The sequence below is a fragment of the Mus musculus genome, chromosome 3 (assembly GCF_000001635.26).
Source record: "Mus musculus strain C57BL/6J chromosome 3, GRCm38.p6 C57BL/6J".
Classification (NCBI taxonomy): domain Eukaryota; kingdom Metazoa; phylum Chordata; class Mammalia; order Rodentia; family Muridae; genus Mus; species Mus musculus.
The window spans coordinates 94,413,056-94,438,518 of NC_000069.6; the positions used below are offsets into that span (position 1 = coordinate 94,413,056).

Here is a 25,463-nt window from a genome sequence, read left to right on the forward strand (position 1 = left end):
CATCGGCTTCCCCGGGCTCTAACTGGCTGTGGACGTGGGCGGGCTTGGATTTTCATCCGGGTAATTGGACTTGAGCGCGCACCAGCCACGTCGCTCACGGCAGTCCGCAGAAGGATTGGCTGCGGCGGAGGAGCGCGATTGGTCAGACTTCAAAGTGAGCGTTGATTGGTGAGGATGCGCTGCGGGGGCGGAACAAGCGGCTGCTGAAAAGCGACCCGCTAGGCGGCTGCGCTGAGGGAGCGACAGGGCGGCGGCGGCGGGGGTGAGGTGCGAGGCGAAGCGCAGAGCGCGCAACTCTGGAGGAGCGGTAAAGGCAGGGCGCGAGAGGGAAGTTTGGGGTGTGGGAGAAGCAGAGCGGTAGGGACCCTGGCAATTGGAAGACCGAAGCGCGGGACTGAGGGTCGGGAGGCGTGGGACACTTGGGGGCTAGGAGTGAGGCCCTCGCGGATCACCGCGTGGGGCAGCTGTGCTGGGAGCTAATAACCAGACTCAGATCAGGGGCTCTGGGCCGGGGAGCTAGGCCCCCAGGATTGATAGGACGTTCACCACAACTCAGCACTCCTAAGCCGGCTCTCTTTGAAACGAGGGACCTTTTATTAATTTGCCTTTTACCTTCCTCAACTTAGTCCAGTGACTGTTTGTAGCTGCAGGGTGTTTTGTTGCAAGGTGTTTTGTTTTCTTTTAGTGGCGGAGCCTGTGACAGTCAGCTGGTTTTGAACTCAAAATCCTCCAGCCCTTGCCTCTGAAGTGGTGGAAGTACAGTACAGGCCAGCACCAGAACGCTCTAGATTGGATTGATTGTCTATCAATCTTCCTTTCTCAAATTTACTTGTAATATCTGGTTAGATTTGCCTGTTGGTTGGTTGGTTGGTTTTTGTTTTTGTTTTTGTTTTTTTAAGGTTTATATATTTTATATATGTGAGTGCATCGCTGCTGTCTTCAGACACACCAGAAGAGGGCGTCAGATCCCATTACAGATGGTTGTGAGCCACCATGTGGTTGCTGGGAGTTGAACTCAGAACCTCTGGTAGAGCAGTCAGTGCTCTTAACCGCTTAGCCATCTCTCCAGCTGATTGGTTGGTTTTTGAGACATCTCTTGTAGTTAACCCAGACTGGTCAAGAACTTGTCCTGTAGCCATCCTTAAACTGCTGATCCTTCTACCTCCACCTTTCAGGTACTGGTATTTGGGAGATTGGACACCTGGCTTCCTTACCATCACCACTCCCAAACAGGATTTCATGTCACCCACAGTGGCCTTGTACTTGTTATGAATGAATTTAGGCTCTAGTTCTTTCTGTCTCCACCTCCTCTCTGTTGGGGTTATATGCATGTGTTGTCACACCAGGCTCAGACCGCTTTGGTGTTTTAAGTAAAATCCTGGTTGGTTTGCCTGATTTGAGTTCACTAGCCTATCCCTTATGATATTATCCCTTAGTAACACACTTAGCACAAATTTACTTGTAATATCTGGTTAGATTTGCCTGTTGGTTCAAATGGATATCACCCAGCAAACCTGTCCTCGTCACAGGCATTTACCCTGTGACATATACTCCGTCCACAAAAATCAGTGTTTTCTGGCATACCATCTACCAGGTGTCCCATTCAGAAACTTTATAACTAACTCCTTTACTTTGCCCTCTACCTTACCATAAATCAATTGCTAGGTCTTCAGTATTTGTACTACCAATTCATGCTCTGGTTTTTCTATTATGGATACATGCACTAGATATCTATTGGTCTGTTACTACTACTTTCAGTTCATTCTCATAACAGACAGAGTCATTAATCAAGAATTACAGGGGCCAATAAGATGGTTAATGCAACAAAGGGAAACTTGATGAAGTCAATCATCAAAAATGACGATTGAGACTAAGAGAGAACCAACTCCACAGAACTGTCCACTGACCATCACACTTCTGTCTTGACACACAGTTGTCAAGACAACTGATTCCCAAATGTCCTCCAACCTCTGTATTCATGCCAGGACACTTACTTGCATGGACATAAATAAATGTGATTAAAAAGCAGCCTGACATGTGCTGAGAATGTAAGTTTGGGACACTGTGAAAGTCAGGATTTAGGAAATTTGGATGCAGATTCAGAAAAATATCAGATATTCTTAACTATGATTCTGATAGTTTCAAAACTGAAAAACTAGTGCTATGGGCTTCTATAAAGAGACACTAATGACTGACCTTCAGAACAGTTATTTCCCTTGCATATTCTAAAACTGGTGGACTAGTTATCTTAAGGAAAATCTTTTTATATTTCTAAGCCCCAGTTTCCTCAGTTTTAACATGAATGGAACAAAAGAATCTTTTAAGATCCAGCCCAGTTCTAAAATTGATTTCTACGCCATATAACATGAATTATGAGATCAAATGTAGCATAAAATAAGAACATGAAAATACATCGAGCTGGACTTACTTTGATTTTCCTCTAGGGTATGCACGCCTCCCTTGTCATCCAAAAAGTTCCTTGAAAACAGCTAAGTTTTTCTTGTCTACTATGTTCTCAGAACCAAGTCTATATTGGAACTCTATTAATTTGAGTAAATTGGCAAGAGATAAATATACAGTATCTTTTTCTCTGAGATTAACTTACTTTTATTTATATATGTGTGTGGATGACTGTGGAGGCCAGAAAAGGGTGTCAGATCTCCTGGAGTTGGAGTTACCTGATGTGGGTGTGGGGATCAAATTGGGGACCTCTATAAGACCAGATGCAAATGTTTGTGCAAGATTCTGTGGTTGTTGTGGGGGTGCTGCAGCTTGGGACCTTAAGACACAGACTTGGGATCCTACTATTAAGCTACACTTCCAGATGCAAATTGTAATACCAGTAGAAAAATAAAAATCCATCTCTAATACCAGTTTATATTCGCTCCTGGCAATGAGATTTCCATACTAGTCTCTTCTCTCTCTTGATTTTTTTTTAATCTAGGTTTTTAGGGGGAGCACATTTATATCAGTTTTATTGCAGAGTAGGTTCTGTATTGATGAGTATGTTATTAACCTTACTTAGAACAAAAGTTATTTTTTGAAGTTGAAGACATTTTAATTTTATATGTGCACACACCTATATGCATGTTCATATGTTCATGGGCACATATGTATGTGTAGATGCTAGAGCTTGTGAAAGCCTAAAGTTGACACTCAAGTGTCTTCCTCAATTTCTCTGTTTTATTTATTGAGACAGGTTCCCTCATTAAACCCACCAATTTTGTCTAGTCTAGTTGGCCAGTTAACCCTAGGGATCCAGTCTTTGCCTCTGAGGCATAGGATTGAAGATAGCCACTACTTGAGATCACATGGGTTCTGAGAATCCAGACTCTGGTCCTTGGGCTTATAGCATTTCCCCAACCCAGTACTTTTATTATTATCTGGGTTGAATTTTTATACCTGGATGCAAATTATAACAAACTATATTTACTCATTCTTAAGCAGTTTTCATTAAAAACTACATTTTGGCCTGGTATAGTGGTTTACATACATGCCTATAATTCAAGCACCTGGAGGCAGAGGCATATGGATCTCTTGAGTTTTAGGGCAACCTGGTTTACATAGTGAATTCCAGACCAGCCAAGACTATATAGTGAGACCCCTGTCTCAAAACATGCACACACACTATGGTTGAGTTTAGTTTTAAGGTGGAGCCTCCCTGTGTAGCCCTGGCTGATATTCAACTGGCAGTCATTCTGGCTCAGACTCCCAAGTGTTAGGATTGTAGGAGTATGTCACCTTGCCTGGACACATTATATTCTGTACTACTATATCATAATACCTAGAATGACATTGTTTAATTTTTATCATCTATAATGTTTTCTGCAAGTGGTTATTAATTTTTTGTTTTTTTCGAGACAGGGTTTCTCTGCGTAGCCCTGGCTGTCCTGGAACTCAACTTTGTAGACCAGGCTGGCCTCGAACTCAGAAATCCGCCTGCCTCTGCCTCCCGAGTGCTGGGATTAAAGGTGTGTGCCACCACGCCCAGATGGTTATTAATTTTTGGATTGAAATTGATCAAAATAAAGAATTATATACTATTACCCTGAAAGTTTAAGTAAAAGGAAAGTTAAGAATCTTCTGAAATCACTTAAGACTTTTCATGAGCAAATAACAACTCAACTTTAGGTGATAGGTTAAATAAACTTTTCAGGTAGATGTGTACCTTTGTAAAAATGAGGTTATTATTTCCTACCTTAAAGGTTATATTAATATTGAATAATGTATGTAAAGTGACTGAGACAGTAGATCCTCAGCACATTTATTTTTTAATCTTTGTGTTCCTAGTACCACAGTAATATCTAGCACATGGCAGTGCTTAATGTGCTTAAACTGCACTAGTAAAGCTAGTAGTTTAGAGGAAGCAGGATAACAGACAAATACTATAGATGGGGCCTACATCAGTCAATACTGGGAACCCCTGAGGCTTCAGAGAGGTAATATTAAAGATGAGACTTGAAAGAATAGAACTTTGATAGGGACACTGGTGAGGCTAAAAAGACACAGGTGCGTGTCAGAGAGATATATGGAAGTAGATCCTATTTTCATAGCAAATACAGAGTAAGAATATGAGGCTATGAAGATGTCAAACAAAGATCAGACCACAACCTATCTTTCATTTCATTAAGGAATTTACACTTAAGCAGCTGAGAGCCACATAAAATTTTTTAAAAATTGTATTCATTCAAAAAATGTTGGTTGGTTATTGTATGCTAAGCACTGAAGAAGGAAAGAAAATGTGTACCCTTAAGGAATTTACATTATTATGTAGAGATGAGAAATAATCTTGCAAGTTATCAAATAATTTTTAATCAGCAATATGGAAAACTACTGGAATGTTTTGAGAGGAAACATTACTTGAAGCTTTCTAGCTTTGAGGATAAGCTGAAAGGATGATGGCAAATATGGTGATATTATTAAGCAATTGTATTACTATAAATATAATTCTACACATACCATGGTGCTGAGAATTGAACTGTGCCTTGAACATTCGAGGGAAGTACCACTGAGTGACATCCCAGCCTCATACAGTGTTATAGAACAGAAGACTAAAATGTGGTCGGAGTAGAGTGAATAAATGTTACTGACAGCTGGGTGTAGTGGGAAAAAACCTATCCACTTAGGATGCTGGGATAGGAGGATCACAAACCCATCCTGAGCTACTTAGTTCTATGCCAACTACCTAGCAAGACACTGCAGAAGGAAGGAAGGAAAGAAAAGAAAAGAGGAAAGAAAAAAAAAAGAAAAGGAAAGAAAAGAAAAAGGAAAAAAATGACTGGATGCAAACCTATAGTTTAGGAGGAAATTTCTAAGTAGATCTACAAACTGGGGAGTTATGAGACCATAGATGGGATTTGAAGCCATTAATGAAACTTGATGAGATCACCCAGGAAGTGGGGTAGAACACAGAATTGGGAAAAGAGATGGGTTCCTGGGACACTCCAATATTTGGAGGTTTAAAGACAGATAGACAGAGAAGGAACTGCTAAGCAAGACTTATGATATATCAACCAGAAATGAGGTTAAAAATCAAGTCTATACTATTGGGAAAGCCAAATGAAGAAAATGTTTTTTAAAGAGGACATTGCAGGCCTAGTGGGATAGGCCCATAATTCCAGCTGTTTGGGAGGCAGTGATAGTACAGAGTCAAGGCTTCACTGGGCCACAGAATGAGTTTGAATCTAAGGCCAATTTGGGTAACTTAGAGAGAGCCTGTAGTCACAATTCTGGAATTCTGGTGTTTTTTAAATACATATAAATATAAGAATATACTTTCATTTTAATCCCAGATGTGAAGATATGGGGCTGCTTCAAGCAGCTGACTATAATTTATCTCATGCTCTAGCAGAGGCATGGTTTTGTCAGCTGCAGATAGTTTCTGCCATTATGAGACATTTGGAATTCTGAGAAAATTTCACAGGGTATATAAATGCTAGGACCCCTAGAGATGGGTTTGGTAGTTATTGGTCGTTCGAGGGGGCTGGTTGCAGTTTGTTAGTAATCAAAGAAACAAAAGGAATTAGAAAAATTAGATTCAGGGATCTCTCTCCCTTCATCCTCTCCCTCCCCCTCCCTCTTCTCCACTCTCCTCTCCCCCTCTGCCCCCACCTTTCCAGTCTATCCTTATTTCTTTCCTAGATGGGGGTGAAACAGGATGGGGCAATAAAGGGTGGGGAAAAAGAAGACCTCCCAAAGACCTCCAAAGCAAAGACCAGCTACAGACCCTTTCAAAACATTTTAAAAACCAGAAGGCATGAACATGCTGCACACCTGTAATCCCAGCAGTTGAGAGACTGAAGCAGAAAGTACCTCAAGTTCAGGACCAAGCTGGGCTACTGAGAGACCAGGGTCAACAAAGAAGTGAGATTGGAGATATAGCTCAGTAGTAGAACATTCACCCAACATGTGGGAGGAAGGAGGAGAAAGCAAGAAGGGAGGATGGGTAGCTTGTAAGGATAACTGCCTACCATCTGTGAGTTCCTAGTGGGGGAAAAGGACAAAGAAAAAGGATATCACAAACTATACTAGATACTGTAGCAAAGTCAGGTAATAGAAGAACTGAAAATTGATCTTTGGATTTAGCAGTACACTTGCTGGTGACTTTGATGACCAGTGGAAAGGTATTCAAGAAGAGAAAATAAAAGCAAGGGGGCAGGAAAAGAAGTTGGGGGAAATAAGACTCAAAATGGAGTTTCTTTAAGAAAGGAGAATGTTGGGGCTGGCGAGATGGCTTAGCAGGTAAGAGCACTGACTGCTCTTCTGAAAATCCTGAGTTCAAATCCCAGCAACCACATGGTGGCTCACAACCACTCGTAATGAGATCTGATGCCCTCTTCTGGGGTGTCTGAAGACAACTACAGTGTACTTATGTATAATAACAAATAAACCTTTGGGCCCGAGCAAGCAGAGACTGAGTGAGTGGAGTTGACTGGATCGAGCAGAAGTCCTAAAAACTCAATTCTCATCAACCACATGAAGGCTCACAACCATCAGTACAGCTATTGTGTGTGTGTGTGTGTGTGTGTGTGTGTGTGTGTAAATCTTTAAAAAGGAAGGAAGGAAAGGAGAATGTTGTGGGGCTGAAGAGATGGCGCAGCAGTTAAGACTCAAGTTTGGCTCCCACATCAGGGCACCTCAAAACTGCCTGAAACTCCACCTACAGTTTATGACCTCCTTGGATACATGCATACATACATGTTTTTTTTTTAAAAAAGAGTTCAAGGCCATCTTTGGCTACATGAAACCCAGTCTAAAAAGAAAGAATGAAAGGGTGGGGATGGAGAAGGAAGCATTAGAAAATTGAGATACTATGAAGCAATTATGAGAGTTTAGACATGTGGGATAAGAAATTGCAGTGGGGGAGATATTCGTTGGACAGCAAAGTGAAGTACAGTCAGAGACTCACAGCAAAGCTAGTAAGAAAGCTAAATGAGATCTGATGTGCCTCTGAAGTGGAGCAGGTGAGGCACTGTGGGAATTTTTAGGCTGTAGGTAGCAATTGAAGCTACAGATATCAATGAAGTTGCCTAAAGAGAGCAGTCACATTAACAGTGTACAGACGGCCCTGAATGACACAAGCCCCACACTCAGAAAGACCCTGCTAGACAGGGAAACAAGATAAGAACCCAAGGAAAGAGGTGTAGAAATGAAGGAGAGATTTTTGTAAGTAGCTGCCTTGCTGCTGTTGCAGAGAGTAAGGCTTCATACAGGTCATCTGGTTTAACCTGGGAAGTTCTGGGGAAAAAGCTTAGTAGAGCTCCATTTTACTGCTGGTTGTGCAGTAAAAAAAAAAAAAGGCAGATGGTGGCCAAAGAGATGGCTCAGTGGTTAAGAGCTCTTGTTGCTTTTACAGAGAACCAGGATTAAGTTTCCAGCACCTCCACGGTGACTTACAGCCAACTGTAATGCCACTTCCAAGAGATCAGACACCCTCTTGTTACCTTTCCAGACAGGCACTTGGACTCATGTGCTGCACAAACATGGAGGCTCTCAGATGAACACAAACTAAAACTAAATAAATCTTTTAGAAGGAGGAGGAGGAAAAGGAGAAGGAAGAAGAAATAAAGGGAGGAGGAAGACAACAAAGAAATTGAAACCAGATGCAGTGAAGCTAAACAAAGACACCTCAAAAAAAAAAAAAGTGTCAAGACATTTACTGGACATAAATGGCTCTCTTTGGAGACCACAGCTTCTGGAAAGGCCCAAAAATATAAAGAATTTTAAGTAGTTCAATATGAAATCTAACTATATGTGGGTTTTTTTCACTGTTAACTATTCTATTTGATATTGTACATAAACCACACAATGCTTTTCTAGTACTAAAAGGCAGCATCCTTTGACAGGGAATTTAATTAAATCAGCATCAGAAACAGTTGCTTCCTGGTGTTTAGCCACTGCCTGAAACAGGAAGATGAACACAAACTGAAATACAGGTATCTTTTCCTTGATTCTGAGACAGTGAATTCCCCAGTATTTAGACATATTCATATGCTCAATTATATAATTCTAAATATAAAACCATTCAGTAGGTGATGCCTCCATCTTTGTGGAACATTGAACATTACTAATTAAGTCCAATCCTATTTTGAGAAAGGAAGAACAGTGGAGGTATTTATGCATCTGGAAGTGTTATTTTTAAGAAGGTAACTTCCAGTTTACTACAAGTCACTTTGACTTAGTAAACTGTCTGATAAGGATGTTGTTATGTTACTATCTGTAATTATGATCTGTGTTATGGTGAATGAATTAAATTAAAAGCCATGAGACATTTGTTTTGTAATAAGGCAGTGGAATGACTTGTTAATGGCCTTTTTAAGATAAGCTATTAGGTCTGCCCTTTCTCCCTTCTTCTTCTTTTTTTTTAATTTTATTTTTTTAGTTAGGTATTTTCTTCATTTACATTTCAGATGCTATCCTAAAAGTCCCCCATATCCTCCCCCCTTCCCTTCTTCTTAATACCAGTGAAGATTCTTCCACCCACGGATGTATTTTTTGGGATTCTCCAAATACTCCATCAGTGTATCATTTCCCAGATGATGCCTTTGTTTTTGTTGGCATCTGTGTAAGAGACTCCAGCAGCCTAACCTGCAGCCCAGGCAGACCATGGGAGTTTGGGCCAGTCTTATGCTTGCTTCCCTTTCCACAGTGTAGCACTGGGCACACTTCTGAACAAAAAATCTTCTTGTCTTTCTCAACATCACCCATTTTTAATTTACTCTCAGCTACTCAACACCACAAATGCTCTGACCCAAAGATGGACATCCTGCTCTCTACTATATGTTTATTTTTTATTTCTTTGTATTTAATAATAATTTAATGTATAGTTCTTCAGAAAAAAGTGAAATGTTTGTCTATATTGTTTCATGTACCTTAGCTAACATTTTTAAAAGTACCCTGAGAATTTTCCCATGAAATAGATTTTTTTTTAAAACTAGGGCTTTTGAAATGGGCAGTAGTGTTTTTCTTCCTTTTGTTCTTTTATTCTATTTGTTGTTTTCAAGACAGGATTTCTCTCTGTGTAGCCCTGGCTGTCCTGGAACCAGCTCTGTAGACCAGTCTGACTTCAAACTCAAGAAATCCATCTGCCTCTGCCTCCCAAGTGCCTGAGTTAAAGGCATACAGCACTACCTCCTGGCCTAGTGGAGTTATATGTTTGTTTTTGTTCTCCAATATAGTGTGTTTTCATTTCTCTCTTCCAAGTAGACAAGTGGCAAAAATACTACTTCTTGATTTGTTTGTTTCAGGATGTTAAGTCAGAGTACAACAGAAAATGTCCACTGAACGAACTTCATGGACAAACCTGTCCACTATTCAGAAAATAGCCCTGGGCCTAGGAATTCCAGCAAGTGCAACAGTTGCCTACATTCTGTATCGTCGATATAGGGAAAGCAGAGGTATGTGGTGAGCTGTGCAGTGCTTGCAATAATATTCCATCTCCTTTTGTTAAACTGAAATGAAAACTTTACTTGCCACAACAATACTATTTGTTAAAAATATAATTGGCTTCCTGTGAGAAACATGAAAAAAGTTCTTTCTTTCTTTGTTATTAGAAAGCTAGTATATAGAGGGAGCTCATGATGTCACTGACTCTTTCCCATATAAAACCAACTATGTGATTTTTAAATATATACTCATTCTGCTGCTTCTCTCCAACTGTCAGATGAGAGGCAGCAGCTGGACCTAAAGAACAGGTTTCAAAGAAGTGACTAGTATAAAAGTGAGTTTTTAGACTAATGAAAGCCTCAGAAAACTCCTAGTCCTCACTGTTCTATAGAAGTCATGTCTTAAAGTCACATCCTAAAAGCTCACAAGTTTTACTCTCCAGAATCTTCTTTTCCCATATTAACATCTGAAATAGTATCCCAAAGAAAATGCCAAATGGTCTTTGGAAGAGAGCAGGTAGAGTGCTGGGGATTGAAATTTCTCCCTGTATGCACTGTACTCTTCCCTTTAAGCTATACACCCATCCCCAGCTCTGGTCTTTTGGGACCTTCTGACTCACACTTAGTTGCTATGTCTTTCATTGTGGTTAAGAGCTACAGTTTGTCTCTTAGATTAGGTCTCTGACAGCCTGATTCAGGGGAGGGATAGTAGTAGCTTTAGCATATTTAAGTCTGGTCTGTCATGGTCTGCACAGAAGAGAGATTGACATTTGTTGGAGAAGATGACATTGAGATAGAGATGCGAGTCCCCCAGGAGGCTGTGAAGCTCATCATTGGTCGACAAGGAGCCAATATTAAACAGGTAAGTGTGTGAGCAGGCTAATGACTTTCCCAGGCATCAAATCTATTTCTTGACTCCTTGTTTCCTTCCCCTGACCACATTTTCCAAAACACCCATGATACACATATTTTTAAAAGAAAAAAATACAGGGACTTACTAAGCTAACTGCAATGTTTTTCTTTTAAAAATGAGAACTTCTCCTCAGATGGTAGATGACTAAGCTTGAAATGGTATTTGATTGGATGAATCTTAACTTGATATAGCATGAATATTTTTATTAGGTAGTCAGTGAGCTTCCATTAAATGACAGTAATGAATTGCTGCCTACATATTCTTCCATCTTCCATTGTTCAGCTGAAATGTCAAGAAAGATCTTTTCGCTGGGAATGTGGGTCATTGGTAAAGTACTTACTAGCATTGGGAGGATTGGGGTTGGCTCCACAGAGAGGGAGAGAATGAATGAATATTTATTTGCTAATCCAAACAAAATTAGAGAGCAAACAGATGTAATCACAGAGAGAAATGATTTTAAATTAACTACCTAGATTGCCTTTGTCACTAATTTTAAATTATAAATACAAATAAATGAGGGCCATTAGTAGTCTCTTGATTTAGCTGAGGTTTATGGCCAGCTCCACCTGTCTCCCCGGAGTTTGATGGAATGTCCTTAGCTAGTACCAAATTGAAGTTCTTTCAAGTGTATGCCTCCTCTCTCTACAGTTGCGGAAACAGACAGGCGCGCGGATTGATGTGGACACAGAGGATGTAGGCGATGAGCGAGTGCTGCTTATCAGTGGGTTTCCTGTTCAGGTGTGCAAGGCCAAAGCAGCAATCCATCAGATTCTGACAGAAAACACCCCAGTGTTTGAGCAACTCTCAGTCCCTCAGAGATCTGTGGGCAGAATCATAGGTACCACTGGACAGCCTCCTCTGCTGTTTGCTTTATTCTTTACCTTTGCCTGTCTTTTCTGAGGGTTTCCTGGCCTCCCCTTCATCTAGTTAGGAAAAAAGACACACTTAGTTCAGAGCTTTACTTTTTTTTCAGAACTGGTGTTGTTTTTTTTTTGTTTTGTTTTGTTTTGTTTTTTAAAGAAAGAAAGAAAGAAAACCAAGAAGCAGTATGATCAGAGTCTTTCAAACAGGTTGGTATGGTCAGCAAGGTGGCTCCGTGAGTAAAGATACTGCCTAAGCCTGATAACCTGAGTTCCATCTGGGGCCCCACATGGTGGAGGAAAGAACCCAGTCACCCTCTGACCTCCACACATGTGCTATGGTACACTCTGATCCACACAAACACACACACATGTACACAGAAAATAAAGATTTAATTTTTTAAAATAGGCTTTTATAGGGATGCTAGAGATGCCCAGAGTACCCTAGACCTTTGAAGACAACGGTCCAGAGAGTACCTGGACCATTATGCTTTTCCCTGGCCCATTCTTTAGTGCTGCTATTAGAGACAAATGTCCTGTCCTCAGTCCAGGATTCTGAAACACCCTATGCCATGTGTCTAACAGATGAAAATCTAAAGTAGAGTTGCTTTGTAGCCAGAAAGTGAAAATGACTTGAAGTTAATCTATCTGAAGCATAAGTTTAAATAAGATGGTTAAATAGAGTCTTATATTCTCGTTTCTCCTGTAGTTATTTCAGTAGCTCCTTTACTGTCTTACATTCTATCAAACTGGTTATGAGCCTACTCCTTTCTGTAACATGGAAAGTAGTGATTTCCCTTATAGTGATTGTTGGCCTAGAAGAAAGAACAGTTTTTCTGTGTTAATGTAGGGAGAGGCGGTGAGACGATTCGTTCTATCTGTAAGGCTTCTGGAGCCAAAATCACTTGCGACAAAGAATCAGAGGGAACGTTACTACTCTCACGACTTATAAAAATCTCAGGAACACAGAAGGAAGTGGCAGCAGCTAAGGCAAGTATACCTGAGAATAAGGGTGACCCATCTGGCCATCCTGTCAGCATCTGACTACACAGAAGTAACCCTCTCTTGTTTTCCACAGCATCTGATACTGGAGAAAGTTTCAGAAGATGAAGAACTTCGGAAGAGAATTGCCCATTCTGCAGAAACCAGAGTCCCACGAAAGCAGCCAATCAGTGTGAGAAGAGAGGAAGTGACAGAGCCTGGTGGAGCTGGAGAAGCAGCTTTATGGAAAAATACCAATTCTAGCATGGGACCAGCTACACCCCTGGAAGTTCCTCTCCGCAAAGGAGGTGGTGATATGGTTGTTGTAGGACCAAAAGAAGGTTCCTGGGAGAAACCTAATGATGACAGCTTTCAGAATTCTGGTGCCCAGAGCAGTCCAGAGACGTCCATGTTTGAAAGTATGTAATGAAGAGGAGCCTATTAACCATATGAAAGACAGGAATACTGGATTTAACTGGTTTAAAATAGGAAACAATTAAAAATTCTGTTTTTGTGATTTCATCTCTGTCATCATAGATAATGCCTTTCTGGAAATATTTTACTTAGCTTAATACCAAACAATAAATTTTGAGTACAGCTAACAAAGGAAAATAAGATAGAAATATGTTGACAAAGGAAACAGATCTGAGTAATACATCAAATAATTAAATTTTATTATATCCTCTTTTTACACATATTTTATGTGTATGTATGTGTGTATGCGCCCTCATGCATGTGTGTGTACATGCATATGTGTGCATGTATATGCTGTGCCCTATGTGTATTCATGCAGAGATGGGATGGAGTGAGTGTCCACACAAGTGCATGTATACATGTGCACGGGAGGCTAGAGCCCAGCTTTTCGTGATGCTCCCCCAAACCATTCACCTTCTTTTTTTTTCAGACGAAGCCAATTCACTGGGACCTAGGGCTTGCTGATTAGACTAGACTGACTGGCCTCTAGCCTCAGGAATTCCACCATCTGTGCCCCCCTAGCACAGAGGTTGGGATTACATGCACGTGCTACCATACCCTGATTTTTATGTGCGATCTGGGGACAGTCCTCATGCTTGCATGGCAAGTACTTGACCAACTGAACCATACTTTTTTTCTTAAACACTTATTTTAAATCGTTTTTACTTTATCTTGAGAAATTTCATGAGTACACAATATTTCTTGCTATCTAAAGTTCCCCTGTGCTCCCCCAATGAATCTTCCTCCCAGCTTCATTTTTTTTATAATCCATACATCCAATTAGTGCTACCCATATGTGTATGAGTATGGGGCCATCCACTGGGGCTTGGGTAGCCTATGAGTGGCCACATTCCCAGAGAGAAGTAACTCTCCATCCCCTAGCATCCAACAACTGCCAATATTTCCTCAGTTAGGCATAGGGCCTCAGGAGCCCTCCCTGATCCATGCTGGGTTTGTAACTGGCTTGATCTTATGCAGGTAACCACAGCTTCTGTGATTTCATGTGTGCAACCACCTTATAATATCCAAAAGACACATTTCACAACTTCTCATACTCTGGTCCTTTCTGTCCCTCATTCATGGTATTCTCTGAGCCTGGGTAGAAGGTGGGTTTGGGCTTGCTGTAGATCTCCCATTTGTTGCTAAGCACTCATATCTAGGCATACTTTTTTGCATAAAAGTTCTCAGCCCAGTTTTTATGTTGCCTGTCTCATTACTGTTTCTAAATGTCATTGAAGAATGAAATGGCCATCGGTTTCCTCTTCTATGCAAAGATGCTAGCTTGAACAAGAAAGGGCAGAGCCCCTAAAAGATATTAATAGGCTTGCCTAGGTTCACATAATACATCCCTGGTAGAATAGAATCTGGAATGAGCAGAATTGCTGCCTGTGTACTTGTTTATTGATCCTGCCAGACTTAACAGATGGAGGCTTAACCTTCACTATAATTGATGCCTCATTTGAGTACATGGAGAATGATAGTATAAACCTAGTTACATAGAAAGGCATAGACAATAACTTGGTACCTTTCTTCAGGACATTTTTGTATGATTGCCAAGTTGTCTCTAACCATTTCTAAAATGGTAAACAGCCACTGAGTATTTGAGTCTTTCATCTTCCTGATGCAGTCTCCCGATTCCAATCAAAGATGGTACTGATATGGTCACCATCCTTACCCCTGTGTTCAGTTCCCAGTCCTGACTTCAGTTTCCATGCTGATGAGTACCTAGAAGTCTACGTTTCTGCTTCTGAACACCCTAATCACTTCTGGATCCAAATCATTGGTTCCCGCAGCCTGCAGTTGGATAAACTTGTCAGTGAGATGACCCAGCACTATGAGAATAGTCTGGTGAGTTGCCATAGGGACAAAGTTAGTCTGGGGCTTTTTTTTTCACTGTAACATATTCCCTTCCTCTGCTCTTCTGTTTATTAGCTACAACTTCATAATAACCCCCTCGACTTCCTATCCCCACAAATAGCCTGAAGACTTGACTGTGCATGTAGGAGACATTGTAGCAGCACCTTTATCTACAAATGGTTCCTGGTATCGAGCCCGGGTTCTTGGAACCTTGGAAAATGGAAACTTGGACCTCTACTTTGTTGACTTTGGAGATAATGGAGATTGTGCACTAAAGGATCTCAGGGCTCTCAGGTGGGTTCAGAAGCCAGTATGGAATCTGCTAGGAACCCAACTTTTGTCTTACTCCTGGCCATAAAGTTGTGAGCTATTGGGCCAGTGCAATGGCTCAGTGGGTAAGAGCACTGAGTGCTCTTCTGAAGGTCCTGAGTTTAAATCCCAGCAACCACATGGTGGCTCACAACCACCAGTAATGAGATCTGATGCCCTCTTCTTGTGTGTTTGAAGTCACCTACAGTGTACTTATGTATAATAATAAATATTTTTTTTAAAGTTGTGAGCTATTGGCACATATCAAGAGAATTTAGAAGGGGACATGGTATCTGGGATTCTAATTTTAACTTCTTTGATTTTAGGAGTGACTTTCTAAGCCTCCCATTTCAAGCAATAGAATGCAGTCTGGCACGGATTGCCCCCACAGGTAAAGCAGTCATGCCACCTATTGATTTTTAACTCCAAAGGAGTAACTTTCATACCGCACATAAAAGGAATTCTCACATTCCCAAGCTTTTTGAGTTTTGGAAACTCTAGTGCCTTTTCCTTATCAGCACTAGAAAGCACAGAAACTTGCTTGGCAGTCAAATGCAAACCCACCAGAGAAGAACATAACTATATTTCTGGGAAGAAAAGTGTAGTTTCAGTTTCTCTCCAGGCTGTATTCCTATTCTTACCAGCACTGACATACTCTTATCTGCTCTGAGGCTCAGCCCCCCTTTCCCTTATGATCTTTTTCCAGGTGAAGAGTGGGAAGAGGAAGCTCTAGATGAGTTTGACAGACTCACTCACTGTGCTGACTGGAAGCCCCTGGTGGCCAAGATTTCTAGCTATGTCCAGACTGGAATCTCAACTTGGCCAAAGATCTATTTGTATGATACCAGTGATGAGAAGGTAAGGGTGGGGTTCATACACTGCTTACTGCATCATCCATATCTTCAGTCCCAGAAACCCTTACCTGATATCACTTCTACTTTGGAATATCTGCTAACCATCTCACCACATTTCAGTTGCAAATTTGCTCTCCCTTACAAGAAGACATTCATTTTTCATTTTCAGAAACTTGATATTGGGCTAGAATTAGTTCGTAAAGGGTATGCAGTTGAACTTCCTGAAGACATGGAAGAAAACAGAACTGTCCCAAATATGTTGAAGGACATGGTAAGTCATTGTCATTTAAGGTGCATCTCCCAGGAAACTCTAATGCTTAGAGGCACAATGAAAGTGTGTAGCCATAATATTTTATCAGTTTTACAAGATTTTAGTGAGTTTTTCATATGTATGTGTGTGTTGCCTACATGTGTATCTTTATACCACATGCATGTAGTGCCTGAGGAAGCCAGAAGAGGGGTTTGGATCCCCTGGAACTAGACTTAACAGACAGTTGTAAGCTGTTGGGAGGTGCTGGAACTAAACCTGGGCCAACTGGAAGAACAGTACTGTTAGTCTCTGTGCCATCTCCATAGCCCTTAACTGTATTTTAATCGTGTGTGTATGTGCCACATGTGTGAGTATCCAAAAAGGCTAGAAGCATTGGATCTCCTGAAGGTGAAGTAACAGGAGATTGTGAGTCATTTAACATGGGCTGGGAATCTATCTCAAGGTTTACTTCATTTTCCAGGCTGATTAAAAATGTGATTAAAGGCATCATCTTTCTCAGCAGCCAAAAACTGCTTTAACCAATACCTATGATCAAAATAATAGGCCACCAGTCAAGATACTCTTTACTTTTTCTCTTCTTCCATGTCCTAAGGCCACAGAAACAGATGATTCTCTTGCAAGCATACTCACTGAAACAAAAAAGAGCCCTGAAGAGATGCCACATACCCTGTCCTGCCTCAGCTTGTCAGGTATAAACGACGGTAATCTCATACATCTGTGAAAATTACCTTTTCTGAGTCTGTCCATATTAGAGAGATTAAGTTAAAAGTTGGTTCTGGGATTGGGGAATGTGGCTTGGTTGATAGAGTACTTAACTAGTATTCACAAACCCCTGGATTATATTTCCAGCTGAGTATGACACACTTAGGAGAGGGACATATACCTATAATTCCATCATTGCTGAGTGGAGGGAGGAGTATCACAAGGTCATGGCCATTCTCAGCTACATAGAGAAGTTGAGGCCAGCCTACACTCCATGGGATTCTATCTAAAACAGAAAACCACTTGGCTCTTAGGAGAACCACCCATTTTTCTCCTTGAGCCTCACTAGCAGTGCCAGTTAGAATAAGGCAATCTTATTTCCTTGTTTCTGCTTGGTAGAAGCTGCCTCTATGTCTGGTGATGATAACCTTGAAGACGACTTATTCTGAAATCTGGGCTTCAGCTGCTGGATCAGCCATCTGCTTTGCTGTGTGAGTGGTGCTGTCATCTATCTGTAGCAACAGGAAAGTAACAGGGATGACAAGACCCTCTTCCCTGTGCTCCTACGTGTGTACATTTCTCTGTGGCATCTTTGATGCAGCTTAACTTGCTCTAGAGTCCAAACTTTTAAGTTTCTTGTGTCTGTGTCTTTGGCAGGATGTGGTGCCGAGAGAGGAGTCTATGATAGAGAGATCCATGAAGTCCTTTACTTCACATGGTGTGGCTTGCTGTGAATCAAATCCATTTTTTGTTTCATTGGATCTACCAGAAAGTAACAGACGGAGGCAAATGGAGACAGATTTCTCCACTCCACTCCTCTGGTTCCTCCCCTATCTTTCAATGTTTGAATGCTGTATAATTCCCAGCCTCTCCATATCAGGTTCAGTTCCCTCTGCCAGTAATATTTTGCATTACTGCTGGGCTATGTTTTTGAGGCTGAGAAACAGCCAAGGTTTGGGCATTGGAAGTGATGATTCTGCAGATTTCTGACTCGACTTATCAGGTGACTGTAGTTATAGGAAGTATTTGGTGGACTCAGAAGACTGCAGTTATCAGGAGATAAGGCAAAATCAGCATAACTATATTTAAAAGCCTCATAAAAGGGGAAGAGTGTACTACCTCTCACCCACAGTTGCCGAGGTTATTGGAGATGGGTCCTCCAGCTATTTCTTTGTGAACTTCAGTTAAAATACAACTAGAAGGGAGAAGTATCTTAGGAAATGTGTAAACGTGTTACAAATATGTGTCTGTATACACACAACTAGAGAGAAAGAATGAATATATATAGTTCTGCTTAAATAATTTGGGGAATGTTTGCTAATAAAGTTCTCAAAAATTATCTAAAAACACATACTCAGTCACAACGTGGGAGTAGGCCTGTGGGTAAAGTCTCTTCTGAGTAAGCCTTGGTAGTAATTGCCAGCACCTCACATACGGAAGCATCTTGAGACAAATGTCCTTCCCATACAAGTATTCACACTCTTCCCGTAAAGTCACTGCAGAAGTCCACTACTCCCTCAGAACCATAACCAGTTTTAGCTATATACACAAACCTACTTACACTGTAAGAGAAGGCCTGTACTAGGGTTCTAGAAGTAGGTCTTCACTATAAACTTACTTTACTTCTAGTGTCTTTTCATTACTGACAGTAGTGCAAGACACCACTGAGACTTGTGACAGTACTTAGAATTAAATACAAAATGCATAGTGATTTAACGAACTTTAGGAAACAAGGCAAGGTGAACTGGGAAATCTAAACTGAACACATGGATGCCTTATATAGGCTTCTCTAAACTCTAGTATTAGTAGCCATGCCTGGTGTCCCAGACCTATACCCAGCCTTTGAGGCTAGTGAGAGAGAGTGAAAGTTAAAGGCCATGCCTAAGCAACTTAGTAAGATGCTATCTCAAAAAGAGGCTAGGGGTGTAGCTGAGTGGTATAGTGTAGCACTTGTGTCATTTGCAGCATGCCAAGTTAGCAGAAAGACATCAAGGAAGGAGCAGTTTGAGCATCTCTTTACTCTAGAGAAACCTAGACAGGCCCCTATTAATGTTCCAGGTTCTGACTGTAGTGAACCATTTAAGTGTGTTCAGCCAGGCATTGGAGTTACTACACAACAGACTCTGGAGGCCATTTTGTCTCTAGTTTCCTCGGTGCTCTTTTCCCTCAGTTAGAGGTCATAAGACCTGTAGTTAATTGTGTAAAAAGCCTATTTAAACCAATTGTGTGGGACTGGAAAGATGCTCAAAGGTTAAGAACACTGACTGCTCTTGTAGAAAACCCAGGTTCAATTCTCACCACCCACATGGTGACTCACAACCATCTTTTAATTCTAGTTCTAGGGGACCTAGTTCTCTCTTCTAACTTCTAACCAGGTATGCATATGGTATACATATATACATGTAGGCAAAACATTCATCTACATGTCTAAAATTTGAGAATAAAATTTTGAAATAAAATATGGTACATACCTATTCTCAGCACTTGAGAGGTTTAAGTGGAAGAATTAACTTGAGGTCTGTCACTGCTACGCAGTGTATTTGAGGATCGCCTGGGCTACATGACACCCTGTTCCCCTCTCCAAATCCCTATTTTTTTCATGTGCTCATTATTTCTTGTCAGTTTATACCTCATCCTATGCTGCTTCTGCCATTTTTCCAGCACTTGCTCTTGTCTGGTTGTCTGAAATGCTCTCGTTACCTTATAATTCTTTCCCTTAAGATGTACGTACTTCCTCTGGTTTCCTCCACATCAAAGAGAAGGAATTGGTATATGTTTCCAGTTTGAATTGAAATACATAAATGCATTCTAGCAAGGCTTAGTCTGATTTTTCTAGTTGACTAGTGTTTTGTTTTGTTTTGTTTTGTTTTGTTTTGTTTTTCGAGACAGGGTTTCTCTGTATAGCCCTGCTGGCTGTCCTGGAACTCACTTTGTAGAACAGGCTGGCCTCAAACTCAGAAATCCGCCTGCCTCTGCCTCCCAAGTGCTGGGATTAAAGGTGTATGGCCACCACCGCCCAGCTCTAGTTGACTAGTAATTTATTATGGCAGATGCTCAGTAAATGGGAATGAAAAAATGGTTTAGGAATAAGGAGAAGGCCAAGGGAGCCCTCCCACATCTGACTCATGTTCCTCTGGTTTTCTTAGTTCTTATGTCATACAGTGAATTTATCTGTGTAAGAGTTATATTCCTCCAACAGTCCCTCCCACCAAGAAACAGCAAACGCTTTGATTGCACTACCCTTTATTTCCTAGGATGGAAGTATCTTAAATCACATCCTGGGCCTCAGAGTCCCGTGTGTTGAGGTTTCCAACCCCTCACAGAGATGGAACATGTTTAGGGAGGCTCACTGGCCAGGGTGGCCAAGGTCCCTTTCAAGGGGATACACCATGAAGATGACATTGTCCCAGGGAGGGAGGGCAGGATGATCTGGTCTAACCACCTCGAAGCCCATGTAGCTAAAGGCTCGCAGCAGGGCACCTGTAGAAGAACAGAACAAATGATTAGAATAGCCACTGAAGCTCAGCCCATATACTCCTCATACATGTTTTCTCAAGAGAGTGACTAGCAAGCAGGGTAGTGCAGGCGTAGGGTGTGCTTTGGAGTGATAGACACGGGCTCTACCCTGCATTTATTATTCATTTTAAATTCTAGTTAACCTTTCAGATCTCCAGTTTACTCATTTGCAAAGTGAGAATGAGAACCTTCCTCACAGATTTAAGATGTGATTATTCAAGGATGTAGTACAGTTAAGCAGCATCTGGGCTTGGGGGATATTGTTTTGGTTGGTTGGTTGGGGGCTTGGGTATTGTTTTGATTGGTTGGTTGGGGGCTTGGGGGGTATTGTTTTGGTTGGTTGGGTTTGTTTTTGTTGTTGGCTTTGCTTTTTTCAGTTTTGGTTTTGGTTTGAGATGAGATCTCACTATGAAGCCAATCTGACCTTGAGTGCAGAATTCTTCTGCCTTAGCTTTTCAAATGCTGGGATCACAGGTTTGTACCATAATATCCAGCTCATTTTGTCTTATATCCAGCAGAATATAAACTCTTTGAGAGATGAGCAATAACAGACTACACCTGGTTAAATATATTCCTGTCCTTCTAGCCCTACTACTGTGAGAGCTTGATACATTTGCTTGACATTCTTTGTCAATCCATCATATCCCTTGAATGGATTCTGTAATTTCTTCCATGCTTCTTATTCATCCAATTGTAATGGTACTGAATATAATGTTGTGTGCCTTAACTTCCTTTGCAACAGAAGTGGGGACAGGGTACTGAAGTGCCAGAGGGAAGAGGGACACACCTCTGTCCTTCCGATCGATTTGGAAGTTCACAAACACAGAGTCCACATTGGTTTTCTCCTCCACATACTCCAGTGTTGCTGTCAAGCTAGAGGCCAGAGAAAAAGTTAATACTTAACTCAAAATCCAGACAGACAGAAGAGGAGAAATACTGGCAAGTGTTTGCTCTCTACCTACTGAAACTGGAAAATAAAAAGTTGCTAAAGGAGTTTGGGAGCTTTTCTCTGAAGCAAGGGATTCCACCTGATTGATGTGAGTGTCACAGAAGGTTCGTGGAGGAAAGGACTGCTTAAGAGCTAGAAAGTATTCAACTTTTTTGAATCCTTACTTTGGTGTTCCTGAGTCTAAGTCCAGCAACTGACCCTCAACTTAAAATTATTCCTTGAACTGCAAGCTCTTGTCTGTGTGCTACTAGTGTGTTTTGTGTGTCTGATCCACCCCCTGAGTCATTGTGACATGATAAAGGGTGAAATATCCCAACTCTTCCCCATGCCCATCCAGGTCCTCACCTTTCTCGGTTGCCTTGATCCAAGGCCTGATATGGGATATCCAGGAAGAGTCGGTGATCACACAGAAGGCCGTGCCAATGAGCAGAGGAATGGGGGGTAAGACGAAAGTGGAAGTCTAACTGAACTGGATCTTGGTGAAGCAGGGGGTCAGTTGATAGCACTGTCAGGTTCCCAGCCTGGAAAAGAAATAAAATTAGCTGGTCGTGGTGGCGCATGCCTTTAATCCCAGCACTCGGGAGGCAGAGGCAGGCAGATTCTGAGTTCGAGGCCAGCCTGATCTACAAATTGAGTTCCAGGACAGCCAGGTCTACACAGAGAAACCCTGTCTAGAAAAACCAAAAAAAAAAAAAAAAAAAAAAAAAAGAAATAAAATTGAAGTAATAATCTGTGCTCATTTTGTCCTAAAATCACACCTAAGGCAAACTGAAGTGCCTTTTTAGAATCAAGGAGAGGCAGATGAAGGAGGCTAGGAAGTCAGAATCTTAAGAGATATAACAATGTTCCTTAGTCCTAGGAATAGCCATCCCATACTGAGTTCTACTCGCTGTCAAATACCTGTGAGTACTGACCAGTACTGGGAAGCTCAGGGTGTCATCTTGCTCATACTATTTCCTCAGCTTTATTTCATAGAGTTGGGGAATAAGGTCTTGCTAACTTGCTGAGGCTAGCCTTTTGCTCACTCTGTAGTCTAGGCAGCCCTTTCAAGAAGCTGAGATTACAGGCCAATTACCACCAGTCAGGTCTCTAAAGTACTTTATGTCCTAAAGTCCCACGATAATCTGCTATACCTACTTTTCCTATCCTGCTGTTGGCTACCAGCTATATAACTTAGATCTCTGGGTCAGAATCCATCTAGAAAGCAAGTAGATTTTACACATGAGCTCAGGGTCCTACCTACTCTGATTTTTATGGTTATCAACTGGCTAATGTTCTCTCAGAAACCACAGAGCTGCCCTGTGACATCACCAGTTCATAGTTTACTTACTGAATAGAGTTCTTTAAGCTGGCTGTGGTCTTTTTCCTGTGCAGTGCTCCTACCCACCTGGAGGCCTCCTAGGGACTCAGGAGCACTGGAGGCAGGAGCACGGGAGGCAGGAGCACGGGAGGCAGCAATGGGGCCGGAGAGTCAGGTCCTCCTGTTCCTTGTAAGTGATGCTTGTTGGAAAAGAAAGACCCAAATTAGTGTATCTCAGTGCCTGGGATGAAGATGTGAACTATAAAGGTAGCTTCCTGACTTCAGCTACCCAGGACCAGTCTTCCAACACTGTTTCCTATATTACCTATGAATTGGTTGCAGGCCAACCAAATAGAAAAATTATACAAATCCATGCTAGGCTTCTATCCTGCCACTTAACAAGTTCTTTCAAGTTGTTTTATTTCCCTTATACTTTATGTAATTAAAGTTGAAAACAAGTACCTTTTGTAACAACAAGGCAGCATCTTCTCCCGGAGGGTGATCCGGTATTTGTAACAGTAGAGGTAATAGGCGAATGGTGACCAGAATGGATAGAGATAGTTCCGTGTTTTTCCCCTCTTGATATAAGAAAGGGAGTAGAGAGAGGGGCGGGACCTGTTACAAGGCAGTTTCTCTGTTCAGTGCCTCCCTGCGGCAAAGTGAGGTTCAGCGGATAAGTCGCAGAGGTTCAAGCCACCCTGTCCATTGTGACCTGGCAGGCATTATGACATAGACATGAGGTCACTTGCTTATGTCACTGCAGTTCCCACTAACCAAGGTTCATATTCAACTAGTATATACTTTACAACTATAGCAATAATTAAAATGCTTTAAAAGTTATATACTGAGTCGGGTGTGGTGTCACACACCTTTAATCCCAGCACTCGGGAGGCAGAGGCAGGCAGATTTCTGAGTTCGAGGCCAGCCTGGTCTGTCTACAAAGTGAGTTCCAGGACAGCCAGGGCTATACCGAGAAACCCTGTCTCAAAAACACCAAAAAAACAAAAACAAACAAAAAAAAATCTTATATACTGGTTGGCTAGCAGCCTTGCTGGAGCTCTTCTTGTACCTACCACCTTGGCCTTCCCTCTGGAACACTTCTAAGTCCAGCAACTACAGAGTTGGTGTCTAATGTCACAGTAAGCTTCGAAGGCCCTGCTCCAACACTGACCTGATTAGCAATTATTTTTGCAGTTCTTTATTTTTGCAGTCATCCCTCCCCATAGCACATAAGTACTACAAAGTGCAGAACTTTCTCGGTTGTCTTTATAGAGTAGAAATCCCAAATTAAACACCTCTAGGAAACTCTAAGGCTATACACATCCTTAATCCTAGCAGTCAAGAGACAGAGATGACAGAATTGCTCAACATCTGGAGCCAGCCTGGTTTGCAGAAGCATGATTGTGGCTGAACAGGGCCACATATCAAAACCCTGTTTCAAGCACACAAACAGGCCCAACCAGTGGAAATTAGTAGTTACAGAATCAATATATTAAAACAGGAAAAAGCTCACTCCAACATAACTCAGCAATAAGTTGCTGTGCCAGACACAGAATCAGTTCTGCTAGATCTTAAAATTTTCAACAGAAACTAGAAAGATTCTATAATAAGTTAACACATACACACATAAGAATATGGTAACAATTGTGCTGGTTGATTTTATTTCAACTTGAGACAAGCTGGAGTCACCTAAGAAGTGGTAACATGGACTGAGAATTCCCTGTGGACACGCCTCTGGGGATTTTAAGCAGTGAGTGATTCATGTGGAAGGTTTCAGCTCACTGTGTGTAATGCACCCCTGAGCTGGTGGTCCTGAGGGTGCACAAGCCATGCAGGGCAAAGTAATAAACAATATTCCTCCATGGCCCCTCCTTCAGTTCCAGTCTCAATTTCCTGCCATGACTTCCCTCAGTGATAAGCGTATAACCTGAGAGTTTTAAGATGATATAAACCTTTTTCCCCCTAAGTTGTTTTTGTTTATGGTGTTTTATCACAGAAATAGAAAACCTAAGACACTGATAAAATTTAGCATTGAGAGAAAAATTTGTTCTAGAACCAACAGTTTGAGGCCTCTTAAAATTTATTAACCGTCAATTTAAATATTTATGGAGGGCCTGCTATGAGCCAGGCACCACTGTGTGAACTATAGATCTCTGCTCTATTTAAAGTGAGAGAGCCAGATATTTGTAAGTATATAGGAAATAAGCATGTCAGAAGAGAACTGCTAAAGGGGAAACAAAAAAGAGCCAAGCCAGGTGTGATGGCACACCTTTAATCTTAGCACTTGGGAAGCAGAAGCAGGTAGATCTTTTGAGGATAGCCTAGTCTATATAATGAGTTCCAGGCCAACCAGAGCTACACTCTGAGACCCTATCTCAAAAACCCTAAAAGGATTAGAAGTGTGGGGTATGCAGCAGGGTTTTGGTACAGGTGATCCATGTAGGCCTCACTGAAAAGATGATCAATCAAAGACAAAGGGAGTTAAGATTGTCAGCCAGTCAGGTGTAGACAGGGGGCTTTCTGGTTTACATAGTGAACTGCAGGATAGCCAAGGCTACACAGAAACACCCTATCTCAATAACAACAACAATAC

At 41.5% G+C, this 25,463-nt stretch overlaps 2 protein-coding genes across 14 annotated transcripts; one reads left to right on the forward strand and one right to left on the reverse strand.

The window, feature by feature from the left end:
- The first annotated feature begins 187 nt into the window (after positions 1–187).
- Tdrkh (tudor and KH domain containing protein) lies at positions 188–21,799 on the forward strand. Of its 13 annotated transcripts, none has more exons than XR_003954402.1 (14): positions 189–307; positions 9,747–9,896; positions 10,640–10,746; positions 11,446–11,635; positions 12,508–12,647; positions 12,736–13,057; positions 14,800–14,960; positions 15,091–15,263; positions 15,605–15,669; positions 15,985–16,136; positions 16,302–16,403; positions 16,996–17,104; positions 17,505–17,672; positions 17,763–19,920. XR_003954402.1 is itself a non-coding variant. In XM_030252843.1 (14 exons), the coding sequence occupies exons 6-13, from the start codon at positions 12,904–12,906 to the stop codon at positions 17,552–17,554; spliced, it is 954 nt and encodes a 317-aa protein (XP_030108703.1). In that variant the 5' UTR covers positions 189–307; positions 9,747–9,896; positions 10,640–10,746; positions 11,446–11,535; positions 12,508–12,647; positions 12,736–12,903; the 3' UTR covers positions 17,555–17,596; positions 17,763–21,799. The 13 variants fall into 13 exon arrangements, 10 of the variants coding, with proteins under 10 accessions (XP_017175237.1, XP_030108702.1, XP_030108703.1 ...); XM_030252843.1 differs by having other exon boundaries at positions 11,446–11,535; positions 16,996–17,092; positions 17,505–17,596; positions 17,763–21,799; XM_017319745.2 differs by having other exon boundaries at positions 17,505–17,596.
- On the reverse strand, positions 20,332–23,596 carry Oaz3 (ornithine decarboxylase antizyme 3). The gene is given in 5 exon segments (NM_016901.3): positions 20,332–20,585; positions 21,409–21,494; positions 21,916–22,091; positions 22,901–23,070; positions 23,333–23,596. Coding segments are annotated over 5 exon segments (732 nt in total). The 5' UTR covers positions 23,500–23,596; the 3' UTR covers positions 20,332–20,451.
- Positions 23,597–25,463: the final 1,867 nt, after the last annotated feature.

Coding starts and splice junctions, on each gene's coding strand:
- Tdrkh (XM_017319744.2), top strand. CDS start 9,773: ATGTCCACTGAACGAACTTCATGGACAAACCTGTCCACTATTCAGAAA. Junction 16,137..16,301: donor ATGATACCAGTGATGAGAAG/GTAAGGGTGGGG, acceptor TTTCATTTTCAG/AAACTTGATATTGGGCTAGA. Junction 17,105..17,504: donor CTTGTCAGGTATAAACGACG/GTAATCTCATAC, acceptor TCTGCTTGGTAG/AAGCTGCCTCTATGTCTGGT.